Source organism: Sphaerodactylus townsendi, linkage group LG05 (assembly GCF_021028975.2).
Source record: "Sphaerodactylus townsendi isolate TG3544 linkage group LG05, MPM_Stown_v2.3, whole genome shotgun sequence".
NCBI classification, from domain to species: Eukaryota; Metazoa; Chordata; class Lepidosauria; order Squamata; family Sphaerodactylidae; genus Sphaerodactylus; species Sphaerodactylus townsendi.
Genome location: NC_059429.1, coordinates 42505775 through 42519876, shown reverse-complemented (window position 1 = coordinate 42519876; position 14102 = coordinate 42505775). Strand labels below are relative to the sequence as shown.

The 14102-nt window shown below is 44.9% G+C and overlaps 1 protein-coding gene across 3 annotated transcripts in view; it reads right to left on the bottom strand.

Annotated features, from left to right (window-relative positions):
* The window catches only part of SNX7 (sorting nexin 7), a 52667-nt gene extending 45574 nt beyond the window's left edge, over positions 1-7093 (bottom strand). Inside the window, exon 1 of one of the 3 annotated variants that reach the window (XM_048497137.1) lies at positions 6827-7093. In XM_048497137.1, coding sequence (XP_048353094.1) covers positions 6827-7027 — 201 coding nt within the window. In that variant the 5' untranslated portion in view covers positions 7028-7093. Of the gene's footprint in view, positions 1-5220; positions 5239-6826 lie in introns of those variants that run through there. The other 2 variants (XM_048497136.1, XM_048497138.1) reach the window with 2 other exon arrangements.
* Between the last annotated feature and the right edge of the window lie 7009 nt (positions 7094-14102).

Sequence of the window (14102 nt, the reverse complement as noted above, 5' to 3'; positions counted from 1 at the left end):
CAACAACCTACATTACATTTATTTACCTAAACCTCTAGTTACATCCATCATAGCTCTGAACGTGTGTTAACTGAGTAAGGAAGAACAAGATGAAGCTGAATCCAGACAAGACAAAGGTCATGCAGGTTGAGAATATTGATGTTTCAGAGGGATTGGTTCCACTTGTGGTGGATGAAGTAGAGCTGGCACCTAAAGCAGTTTAGGAGCTTGGGGGTACACATGAACCCAATTTCCCCATTTGAAAAGCAGAGTAATTTTTTTGCAGGGGTGTGTGTGTCTTCTACTACCAGCATCTGGTCCACCAGCCTTCTCATTTCCTACTTTCAGCTGACCTGACCACACTGATACATGCTTGTGTAATCTCACAGCTGGATTACTGCAATGTGTTTTATATTGGACTGCCTTTAAAGACAGCCAGGAAATTTTAATCTGTTTAATTTGTGGCAGCTCAACTGCTGTTTAGCAGCTATTTGGGATATTTTTTGCCTATTTAAAAGAAGCTTTATTGCCTGTTGGTTTATTTCTGAGTCCAATTCAAGGTGATGACTATGACCCCAGCCTAGAAGGGATTTCCTTTCCCTGTACGTTCCTGTGCAGCAGCTATGATCTTCAACCTGCTATCTTCTAAGTGTTCCCCCACTAAGGGTGGCCTTCTTGGAAGCAGTAAAGTCCTGTGATTTCTCAGTAATTTCCCACACTCTGTGGAACAGACTCTATGGAACAGACTATGGAGGTGTGGGGGGGGGGGGCACCATCCTTGGAAACCTTCAGGAGGCACTAGAATGCTATTTTATTCACCAGAGCTTTTAAAGTAGTGTAAATTGCAGTCATTTTATTAGGTTATATGTGAGTGGTGCGGGGTACTGATATATTTAATTCTGGATTATAAGAAGCCTCGAGCCATGGGGAAAGGCACGCTATAAATGTTTTAATAACGTAACAAAGAAGCAAGCATGGGCACGACCAGATTATAGCTCTAGGCTTGAATGCATGTGGAGGAACTCTTGATGTTATGATTAAAGAAACAAATTCAAGTACAGAACCTTCTAAATAGTCAGTCTGTTTATTGCTGTCATCATTGCAATCAGAAATTTTCAGGAAATTCATCGAACGACAAGTTTAAAAACAATTTCCATCAATAAAACATACAGCATTTCTGAACAATTAAAATGAGATTTTGACACATCTTTACCTCATTTAGCATTAAACCTTCTATGTGCCTTATATACAAGGGGACTAAACTTGGCCACCTGCCTTGAAGTCACAGGATTTTCACCTGCAAGTAATTTTTGAAGTGTACTTTATCTAAACAACCTTGGAAATTAACCAATAATGGTTATACCATCTTCAATCACAACTTATTGTAAAAAAAGAAAAATGTGCATTAGAGACTCTTTTTAAACCACATGGGCAAATTCACTCTGTTCATGGTATCTTCTATCAGCCTTCAAGAACTAACGGCAAAGAGTCAGATCAGGCTAGAGTGAAAGCTCTTCTGAGTTTGCTGCCATCCAATGGTAAGGGGTAAGAAAGGTAAGGGGCTGGGACCAATATACTCCTGATCTTTGAGGCAGAGACTAAATTAGGTGAACTTGAAAGACTGCATTCCTACTGGGTATCTGCCCAGTCTCTCCAAGTCGTCTTGAGTCACAAGCAATCATTTAGACTGGAAAGAATGTAACTTAAGCCACTAAATAAATATATAAAATACATCTACAACAGCGATGGCAAACCTATGGCACGGGTGCCAGAGGTGGCACTCAGAGCCCTCTCTGTGGGCACGCACAAACAGAGTTCATCAGGGGGGGGGGGGATCACCAACACACACACACAATCTAGGCTGGCCTGGGCTGCTGGGCTCGATTATTAGCATTAAACCTAAGACCTATGCCGTTTCTGCACAGCCCATTAATGATGGCCTGGGGAACCAAAGAAGCCCCAAAGCTACGGTCGCGCCTGGCGCCGCTGCTGCAACGCAGCAGCGGCGTTCTGAATGCGCTTCCTCCCCAGGGCGCGCGTCAAGCCGCCTAAACAACAACCCTTTAAAGGGTTGTTGTTGTTGAGGAAGGCGTCTTCCCGCGGCGCTGGTGCGAACCCGGCCCGCCCGGAAGACGCTGTCTCCGTCTCAGCCCCCACTCGCGATTGTCCTCCTTATGCGCCTGCGGAAGCGCGTGGCCCCACGCCCACACTGTCCTCCGACCTCCAGGGTCGGAGGGCAGCGTGATGGGCTGCTACTCGCAGGCTTACCGGCAGGAATGAAGCAACTGGATGAGGCGGCTCCATCGCGGAGCCGCCGCCACTCGTCTGACCTCCCCTTCCCGCCCCCACGCCGGCAGAACTCCTGCCGGCTTGGGGGCGCCTCCTGGCCGTGCAGAAACGGCCCTAGTTTTGGGGAAGCAGTGTAGGTAACCCTGTTAAGCGCTGTTAAACCCCACTGATTTTCATGCGAAGAACTAAGGCGCAATCTTTTACCCGGGAGTAAGCTTGGTTGCTGGCAATGTGGTTTGCTTCTGAGTAAACCCTCCTAGGGTCGTGATTCAAAAGTTCGAAGAGTTGCATGGTTGCTCCAAAGCAAAGCCAACAACTACCACCAAGCTTACTCCTGAGTAACGCACGCCTCAGAGCCAACCATTTTTTCTAAATTAAAACCTCAGTATTCAGGTTAAAGTGCCGTATTGGCACTTTGCGATAAGTGGGTTTTGCGTTGCAGTTTGGGCACTCGGTCTCAAAAAGGTTCACCATCACTGATCTACAATATAATGGCCTGCACTGCAGAGTGCTGTGGATTATGACTACCGGTAATTATTTTTATATTATTATTGATATTGTAGCATGGATTTTATCACGTTTATAAATTGCTTACAGAGATATTTAACTGTATACTATATGAATATCCTATTGTAGCTGATGTGGCTATTACTCTGCCCAAGGTAACCTTGCCCAAACAACTTGTGCCACATGTTCCCTATCTGGAATTCAGGTGTCTTCACACCCCCTACACAATCAGTAAAGACTGCAATGTATCCACTCCTACAAATCATCTCTCCCTGCAAGAAGTGGTCTGCCAGGAGCAAGGAACATGTTTATTTATGAAAACACTTTTTTGTGGTCACCTTTCCTTGCAAAGAGAGGGTGCCATTTGTAGAGGCAATTTTACTGCCCTTTCTAGGTCACTGTGAACCTAATGATTAAACTGCCTAAAATGACTAAATACATAATAGCAGGGCAATAAGACAAGCTGAATGCACCAACAGTTGGGGGCATCTGCCCCCATCGAGCTAAAAAGCTACCAGCATGAGGGCCTCCATAGTGTTCTGCATGGCTGTTTGATGGCCTTTAAGACAGTTATAACTTTCGCATAATGAAAGAATGTGTAACATGATGCACACATCTTGTCTGAGTAGTATTTCCTGCAATCTGGGAGACTCCTCCAGAGCCATGACTTAATCATCAACTGTTGAGCAACAGATTTGTGAAAACAAAAGGTAGAGATTAAAGTATGCTGAAGATCACCATATAATATTTTGACATGGTATTTATGTAAGTTATGGGCACTAGAGGCCATCTTGCAAATGACCATCATATAGACCACCCATTTCAACTATATCCATCAAATGGTTGCTTTACTACCCTTGGCTCACCATAATCAGCTTCAAATGGAGAAGAAAAACTGCCACCTTAGAAAGTAAGTCCACTTGTTTTCTGTAGCCTTCTCTCTTATACTGGAAAGCTTAAAAAACTGGGGGTTTCAGCCTTAGACAGCATAAGCAGCAATGAGAGAAATGAGGGACCAGTTGAACTCATCCTTGGGCCTTCTTGGCAAGTTTTTTACACTGTTGGATTAAGTCCAGTAACATAACACTAGTAAAGACTGAGAGGACAGGCTATCATCTATATCAGGGGTAGGGAACCTGCGGCTCTCCAGATGTTCAGGAACTACAATTCCCATCAGCCCCTACCAGCATGGCCAATTGGCCATGCTGACAGAGGCTGATGGGAATTGTAGTTCCTGAACATCTGGAGAGCCGCAGGTTCCCTACCCCTGATCTATATCTATAAACGCGAAATACCACTCACTGACTCACTGACTAACTCATCAACAGAACTCAAAAACCACTGAAGCCACACACACATGAAATTTGGCACACCTGTTCCTTACGTACTCCAGGTGCTCACTAAGAAAGGATTTCCCAAAATATTCACTTTCACTTGATTTATTACCTACTTATTGTTTTAACTGCTCATCTCTGGCCATCTGCGTGAACATTCTAAGGGCAAACCAACCGCTCAGTCCACAGACATGCTGCATGAACATTCTAAGGGTGACAGTTTTTCACCAACGGCACTCTACCACCACCCTCCACAATGCACGTGAGCCTATTTGAAAAAAAAAAGCCATCAGTCCACAGACAGGCTGTGAGGAAATAGGCTGCGTGTCACCCCAAAGTTCACAAACAGGCTGCAAAAAAGTATGCTGAATGTCACCCCGAAGTTAACAGACAGGTTGTGAAAAAGTACTCCTCCACCCACCCTCACATTAACAACACCAATACAGCCAAATACTATCAAAATAGATTACAAACCTCACTATCACCTTGGACTACTAAACATTTGTCGGGTTTTGCATATGGATATCTGATTGATTACTGTGGAGACAAGTTTATTGCTCTTGGCCTCCAATCACCCTGTGCTTGGTGTCGTGCTCTGAAGTGGTGGGATGAGTCCCCAGGAATGTGCTGCAGTGGCGGTACAGTCCAGCTCCCTGCCCTTCAACCCTATCCTGAACCTATTCACAGCCTTCTCACTCATCAGCATCCAATTGCAGAACACTTCCTTTCTGCATCCCGAAAATACAACGGCTGCTTCCACATGACATCTTTTGGAGCCCACCAGGTGAAAGAGAGCAGTAACAGGTTGCATTATAAAAAGACAACTACAGGAAGCTGCTGCAAAATATGCGAAACCTATCAGTCCACAGACAGGCTGTGAGGAAATATGCTGCATGTCACCCCAAAGTACACAAACAGGCTGTAAAGAAGTATGTTGAATGTCACCCCGAAATTCATAGAGAGCCTGTGATGAAGTATGCATAGCGAAGCACGGGTGCCCTGCTAGTGTCCATATAAATGGAGAGTAAGAGTTAAAGTATATGTTGCATTTGACATATCCCTCCTGTGGCAATTGGTTCCTTAAATCTGACAAATGGACTCAGCAGCTTACCAAAGGTAAGTGTTCCAGGCTCTTAGGAGAAGGCTCCCACTCTGTGTGAATTAAGATTTGTTCTCTTCTCCTGAACCTAGCACATATTGCCGAGTCTTGACGACAGGCAGCAGCAAAAACTTACAGTAGAATGTACATGCTCCAGGGCTCAGCAAATACCAAGATCTCCTTCCCATGGGAGAAGAGGGTGAATGAACTGAGTTCTCATGATGTTGTTCTGAGCTTTGAAACAGGCAGAAGCCATGTGAGAAACGTCTGTGGGCTTCTGCCTGTACTCACAGCTCAGTGTGATATGACACCTATTCTCCTCTTCCTCTCGGTGTATACACAGTTTCCACAACAATCAAAAAAGTTACACATAGGTAGTACACCAAAGCAAAATCTATAGGCACCTGCACTTTTGACTATATCTGAAGAAATAGATGGCAGGGATCGCCAAGCTTTTTCATCTTGTGGGCACCTTGGAATTCTAAAAATAGGGTAGTGGGCATGGCCACAAAATGGCTGTCACAGGAGTCTCAACTGACTACACAATGTAAGGGAGTGAAGTCACTCATAACTCTAATACTAACTCTTCAACATTTCAGGCAGATGTTCTGCTTCATGTACACAGCAAAGCAGAAGATCTGCTGGGCAAAAGACCTACGCAGCCATACCAATTTTCTACAAGCACTTGGTTGGCAGACATCACGGGACCTGCAGTTGAGACCCCCAGGAATACAAGATTTAGACGAAGGTGATCACATCTCTAGTCAGTTATGATGCTCACAGGGAACCAACATTTCTCAGTTTGACCTTTCTCATCAGGTTTCTGTAATAATCAATTAATTTATGCTGTCCTTGGGACAAAATAGTGCTAGCTCACCATATAAATTAGGGCTACAGTAGTTCATGGTTTATGTCCACAGCCTTTTCCAGGGCAGTAAAGAAAGTGAAACACAGGCCTGGTGGCTGAAATGCTGATCTTGATCTATGTGATGATCCCTTCCAAATGCTGCAACAGGGAAGGAATCTGGGAAGCTATGTTTGCCACCATTCAGCCTTGAGCAGCGACTAGTCAGAAGAGGCCTTGCCACCAGCAGTCATCAGAAGAAGAAAAACCCTACAGACCTAATCCACTCAGAAAGGTCTGTTAAAGGCTCCTTACTAACGTGGTGGCCTCCTCATTATTTCCACCCTGCCTAGCTTGGTCTCCAGTCAAGGCAGCTCATCAAAACACAGGGAAGGTGGTGGAATGCCCATGTTTCCTGCGGGTGCAAGGCTCTCGGCAAACTCGCCCAACCACGGCGGCATCCCCTAAGGCTCCAGCCCTCCACCCATACCAAGGACAGAGCGGAAACTTCTTGCCCACCGCAGCTTCGGGGCACGAGCCTTGGAGGCAGCTTCAGGGCACGAGCCTTTGGAACTGGAAAGGGAAAACAAACTTCTCCCAGCTAAGACCAAAGGGCAGCAAAGCAAGGGGCGGGCGGCCCAAGACCGGTCGGAGTAGCCTCTGCCCAACCGACGGGGCAAGACGCTGGCACCGGACCGCAGCGCCCGAACGGGAAAGCCACGAGCTGCCAGGCTCCCCGGGAGCAGCAGGGAGAGCGACTCCCTCGCCGCGTACCTTGCTGAACACTTCCAGGTCCTCGTCGTCGTCAAAGTCCAGCAGCTCCGGGGACGAGGGGAGGATCGCGGGCCCGGCTGAGTCCTGGGCCCCCGCGTGCGTCTCCACGAGGGTCGGGGCTGCAGCTTCATCGCCACGCGGGGGACCGGAGGAGGGGATCAGCGGCGGTGCCGGCCCCGGCCCGCAGCGCTCAGCCTCCATCCCTGGCTTCCTTGTGAAAGAGGGCGGGCGAGGGCGACCGGGGCCCCTCCTCTGGGCGCGGCAATTGGCCGCCGTGGCTCGGGGCCTCGCTTCTCTTGCCCTCCCACCGCGCCAGAGTGGAGCCGACCGAGTGCGCCGGGGAGAAGTGCCGGGAAGGACGAGGGGCTGGTCGAGCAGAGCTTTGGCTGGAGAGGCCGGAGGAAGGCTGCCTGCTTTTGGGAACGAAGTTTAATGTCAGCCAGTAGTAGTTATCTCCGGGACCTCTTTTTGCGGGCACAAGCCCAGAAAATGATGAGGCGCATTGGGAAGAAATGGGAGGAAGCAACATCTATTCCTAAGAGCGTCCCAATACTTTTGCAGCCACCTCTACTGCTGCCGCCCCCTCGCCATAAGGTGCACGTTTCTTTTACGTGCAGCTAGTCCTTCCTAGCGTGATGGAAGTTTTGTGGCAGTGTGGTATGGTGGTTTGAACCAGAGCTTTCAGGCCCGTAGCCACAGCGGGGCAAAAGGGGGTGGTGCCCCATCGATCATTTGTCCTGCCCCTCCAATCAGCACTAGAGGTTGGTGTGAAATCTGACACAAGTCAAGTGTAAATTCTCTGTGTAAATGGGGAAATGAAAGAGTTGAGGCAAAAAGGTTTGAATCCTGTCTCAAATCTCTCCAAGTGTAATATCTGTATGCAGTTGGCTAAAACAGAATGAATAGTTTGCAGGGCTGAAGAGTCCAGATTTTAAAAGCCTTGGGAGGGCAGTGACGTAACATTATGTTGGAGTGGAAAGAGAGAGAGATTAAGTAATGAAGGGGTAAAAAAACATGTTGTACCAGACTCTGGATAAAGCAAAGAAAAAGAGAGGACAGGACAGTGTTCCACAATAGTCCTGAAGAACCTTTATTGCTGGGGAAATTATTTTTGACAGGAAAGGAGACTAATAAGGGACTTAGGGCTAGAGGTGAGTACAAATATTTTGCTAATTAATGTGGCCCCACAGGAACCTTATTCACAGGGAGGGTTGTGGTTTTTGAATACTGGGAGTCTAATTTGGCATCAGTTTAATAACGTAATCCTGTAAGAAAGTGGATAGGTTCCTAACTATAACCCAACAATTGATACATTTCAAGCATAGAATTGCAGCACACACCAAGAGTTTTTAGATAACTAAATTAATTTTTTTTCTCCACACTTAGGTACAGAAAATCACAACCTCAGCTTTTTTACTCCAAAACAAAATCAGAACTCTGACCAGTTAGCTACAGATGGTATGAGAAGTGTTCTTGGTTTGAAAAGTATGTTTTGAGTGACAGAACTTTTTGTTTCTTTTGCAGAAAATTTATGAAAAAACGAAGGTTGTATTTGCAGTTTCAGGTGTCAATAACTAGAAGAAAGGCTCCCACACCTTTAATTCTGCAAACTGTGTAAAATAGTTGTTTGAGAGAGCATTTTTATAACACTAATAGAGAACAGGACTGCAGTCTGTGCCACAATATATGTTATTCCAACATGATCTTACAGCAGTGTTTTCATTTTTTTGTGATTCAGTTGGCCCCCACTCAGTCTTGAAGCAGGGTCAGATGGGGGGGGGGGAGGCTCTGTCTCCATGAAGGGATGGCTCATTCTGCAGCTCATGCACCCATTTCTGCAATTAGGCTGCTGTTAGGAGATGAGGGAGAAGGAAAGTGCAAGGCTCAGGGGAGTCCCAGCCCTTGGTACGGCAGAAGCTGCAGCTGTTAGTTGGGTGACTATGGCAAACTAAATATTCCTGAGAAGATGTTCAAAGATGTCAAGTTCTATGCAGTAGGAGTCATAGAACCCCCTCCCCCAGCTAAACTTCCTTGGTGCCTCTAATCTCCCTTCCTCCCCCAGCATGTGTAGGATCTTCCAATTCTTTGTCTTCACACGCACACGCACACAGACCCTTTCAACGATCCTGTATTGAAAGTGGTCTTGGTAGACTTTGGGCATGTGAGATTTGTTGTGGGGGGCACATCTTAGAGTGCTTTTTAAACACTCACAGGGGGAGAAGAGTTTTGAGACTGGCAGAGGAATATCATCGCAAAACAGGGCCTGGGGCTTCCCAGCCCAAAAGGGATGGGTCAAGTCGATTGGTGGTGGTGGTGGTGCAGTCTTGCATCCCGGGCTGCTCTACCCAGCATTCGTGCATGCTGACCCCCCACCTCTCCTGTCCCTGGCTGAAAGGGCTCAAACAGGAGAGGTGGGGGCCAATCTTCCCCTCCTCCCCTGTCCCAGCCTGAAAGGGCTCAAACAGGAGAGGCAGGGATCATGCAAGATCACGTTCGTTCTTTCCCACCACTCCTGTCCCAGATGAAATGTATGGTGATTGGCTAGGATTGTGTCATCACCATACATTTCATCCTTAGGAAATTATGTTTTAGGATTAGTTTTATTTATGCTCCACCTATCTCCCTGATAGGACCCAAAACAGCTTACATCATTCTCTTGTCTTTCATTTTATGATCAGAACAGCCTTAAGAGTGCAACTGGTCAGAGGTGACCCTGGAAACTGTTGGAAGTGAAGGACTGTAGGCTGTTTCCTGCCTCCAGCACAGAGGGGTTTTTACCATTAATAGATAGCTAGAAAGGGTAATAGGAATTGACACCTTTTGTCTATCATACTGACATTATCCCTTTGATGTGTAGATTGCTATTCTCAGGGACTTTCTTCTTCCTGCTTCTTCCTCCTCTACTCTTCTTTTCCCTTGCCTTCCATGCAGCTCCATGTGTGCAGAGAGGATGCTGACTGTATCCATCCTCATCTAGCCAGATAGATTAGAATAGTGAACCTATCTCTCCACCTTTCTATTCTGAGTGGAATTCACTAATAAATACTCTTCTTATTAGATTAGAAACTAAGAATGACTCCAACTTTTCTTTATGCCTATGCACACACATGCATGCTTGGGGATGCTCTGCTGTGCTTTTGCCTCAGCACACTCTGCTTGTAATGCCAAGGTGTCTGTCCCCAGAGAGATAACCAACAGAAATTTCCATTGTAGGATACAGATTTGAACCTGGATGTCCCAAATGTTAACCTGAGCAGAGGCCAATCTGATGGTGGTTCCTGGCCCCTTAAGGATGCGGCTGGCCTCCACACAGGCCAGGACCATTACAGCCCTGGCCCCGGCCTGGTGGAACACTCTCCCTCCAGCTGTCCGGGCCCTGCGGGACCTTGGTGAATTCCACAGGGCCTGTAAGACTGAATTGTTCCGCTGGGCCTTTGGAGTGTCCAGTCGCTGAGGTGCGCCCCCTCCCCCTCCCCCTCCCCCCTCCTTTGCTTTGCTCCTTGGGCTTTTGCTCTCTATTTTATAATTTATTTGTATATTTATTGTTATTTTAAGAAGAGTCTGGCCGCTCCCTTTTTTGGGGGGCGGTTTAAGGAATTGGGTCGCCATCATCATTATTGTTGTTACTGTTTTGTCCGCTGTTTAAATGGTTTTAATGGTTTTAATGGATTTTAGTGTATTTGGCCACCATTGTGACCCTTGTTATATATTGTGTATATAATGTTGTACACCGCCCAGAGCCCCCCGGGGATTGGGCGGTTTATAAATTCAAATAATAAATAAATAAAAATAAATAAATACTCTAAACACTACACCATGCTGTCATTATAGCAAAAAATCCATTAACAGTCATGTAGCGTAAAAAATTGAAGAGCTGCAAGGATTTTTTAAAAAAAAGTTTAATGTAAGGAACAAGATAATTTACAGCAAAGCTTATCGATAATTAAATCACACAAAGGTTGTTGCATGGTATGCTGAGTTCTAGTAAGCGGTATCATGAAAGAAAAGTACCCAGAGCAAACACTGTACTGTGATGCCATTGCTTCAAACTGCTTACTATGCAATTTGGTTTGGTTATGATGACTCTTTAGTTGAAAGATGAACCTTCTGGACAACACTCTAGAAACAGAGTAATGTCGGGCCCCCACATAAAAAGCTTGTGTGCGCAGCCATGTTTCCAAGTGGTTGGCTGTGAATTGAACTGCACAGCTTTGCATTTTTGGAGTGCCAGTCACACTCTTCTTAAATCCTCTCTGCATAGTTCAGGCCATGGTTTGTGCTGGCTGCAGCAACTCTGAATAAACAACAAATCCAGATAGACTGAGATCTAAGACCTGAGAACATTCACATCGCTTTAGAAATGCTATGAGCTCTTCTTTAATATTTGCTGCAAAATACATGAGCCTGTCTTCCAAACTTCAATACAATGTCATAATTTTTGACGTTGTTCTTGGTCCTTATTAGGAGACCATCATCGCAAGGAATCAGATATGTCACAATGCTGATTTCTTGTTGAGTTCTTTAACTGCATGTGCCAGTGTAGCCTAGGTGTAGCCTTCCCCCTTTAGTGAGATGAGAACATTACTGAATTAGGATTCATTAAGAGGTTCTCCCTGCGGGATTGAACAAGGATTTGGGATCTTATTCAGTGTATTTATTTATTTACTACATTTAAACCCCACAATCAAAGCCACCAAGGCAACTATTAAAATAAGCATAAAATGCATAATGAAATATGAGACGTCATTATTCTCAAATAGAATAATAAAAATACATCATAAAACCAATTAAAATCAATCAAAAAACAAAGCTAAAAGTACATGTATAAATCACAAGATGGAAAATTAAAAATAGGGGGGAAAGATGAGAACCTTTGTGAAGGGAGTCTCATGACAAAGAAGACTGTTTCTAGGGTGGTCACCCCTATGGCCTCAGAAAGTGCGGGCGTCTGAAGCAGGGCCTCAGAAGATGACTACAGCAATCAAGCAGGTTCATAGAGGAGTAGGCAGTCCTTAATGTATGCTAGTCCCAAACTGCAAAGGACATTAAATGCCAACACTAGTGCCAGTGTGCGGTAGACGAATGTTACAGGATTTGAGAGGCTAGGCTCAAAACTGCACTCTGCCATAGGGTGTTCTTAGGGTAGTTACACAGTCTCAGCCTGATCTCCCTCACAGAGTTGTGGTGAGGATAAAATAGAGGAGTGGAGAATGATTTAAATTGTTTGGGATTCTCATTGTGGAGAATGGTGGGGAATGAATGAATGAACAAATTAATTAATTCCATGACCTTAAGTTGGGACATTTGGGACATTTTATAAAGGAACCAAGGCCAGAGAGATATGGTCCCTATCACCCACTCCAGTCAGCATCCTAGAAATAGGGTTCTATTCCAGTTGATGTTTCCAAACACTTTTCAAGGGCAGTCCTACATAGAGCACATTGCAGTAATCTAATCTAGATGTTACCAGGACATGCACCACAGTAGCTAGATCTTTTGTGCATTTGAGCCAGGTCCATCATCACCCCCAAGTTACAGACCTGCTCCCTCAAGAGCAGGAGACATGTCAGTTCCTGGATGAGTCCTTGTACCCACCAGTACCACTACTTGGTATTAGGCTTCAGTTTATTAACCTTCCTCTATCCCAATATGGTCTCCGGGCAGTTGTACAATAGTTCCTACAACCGCCCTGACATAAACTGCAAGAGACAGATAGAGCGGAGTGTAATTCACATATTGGTGACAACCAAGTCCAAATCTGTGGGTAGATGATCTCACCTAGCCGTGTTGTGAAGATGTTAAAGAGCATAGGGGATAAAATGGAACCTTGTGGGACTCGGTAGGCCAAAAGCTAAGGTGATAATTAAGTAATAACTGTATGGGATTTGCTGGCTGTTGAGAATTTTCTGAGCTGTGTGGACATGGTCTGGGTCTGGCCACACAGCCCAGAAAGCCCACAACAAACAGTTGATTCCAGCTGTGAAAGTCTTTGGAAATACATTGTATGAAATTCCCCATCCATTACAAGTAATAACTAGCTAAGCCAAGTTGGTGAATGGTATCTGTATCTTCTTGGTCAGATCTGAATTTTGAACAATTACATTTGTCATGCACTTCTTGCATTCCATGGCCCCTTAACCGTGCTGTTTCTTTATTTCTATACAAGGTTTGCCTCATTGCACTTTAAGAAGCGAACTCTAGTCCACAATAGTTTATGCTGGTATAAAATGTATTAGTCTTTAAAATGCCTCAAGACTCTTGCTTATTTTTGCTTCCGCGGACTCACAGCTAACCCTCTGGAATAAGAGTCAGTGAAAATTTTAGGTTAGCACAATGTTTTATCCATAACGATACATTATTTAAATTACATAGTATCATTTAACATGAGAAAATACATCTATGTTCTCATTAATTCGGATTAGAATCTACAGGAATGATTTCACTACAGTTGCATAAACCACTGCAGAAAGTCAAAGCAAGCAATAAAAACCAAGGAACTTCCGACTAAACCCAATATTCCCTACCAAAGCAAAAGGAGAACACTTTTCCCAACAATTTCACATTCACTTGTTTCTGGCAATTTATACTAAGTAGAAAATATTGGTGGACATTTAGCCTGTCAGTTTTCATTTCAGTCACTTTTAACCCACTAACCCAGCTTCATGCTTTAAAGGTGTCAGCTGTTTTCTAGCAGCACTTTTCCCTCCCAGCAAATGGAGTATATTCAGCCAGCTATTTGTTCCAGAATGTTGAAAAAAGCAGTTCTGTGTCTCATGCAGAATGAAACTGTGAGCCTTTCCTAACTGTCCATTTTTGCTTTCTGCAGTTTTTGCGTGCAGAGATATTTGGGTGGAGGGTTTTTATGTGCAGGAATCTCCAGATGACTCATCATCAAATGGACAGTTAGGAAAGGCTTGTGTATAAGCTACTGATTCCATATTACAATACCAGATGCAAAAGCAAAATGGAAAAACACTAAAGGCCGGTTCATATTTTAGACTGTGAATGAACATCCAAGTGCAGAAGTCCCTAGGTGGCTCTAGTAGTTATTATTATAATTATAATTATTTATTGTATTTATAAACCGCCCTCCCCCAGAGGGCTCAGGGCAGTGAACAAACAAATAGATAGAGCACAGTAAAAACAAGTTATAGATAATCATTAAATATGGCTCTATATATTAAAATCAACCCCCAATTAAAATGCAGCATCTTAATATCAGAATTACCGATGGCGTCCTACTCATGGTCCCCTAAGAGAGGGGGGAGGAAGAGGG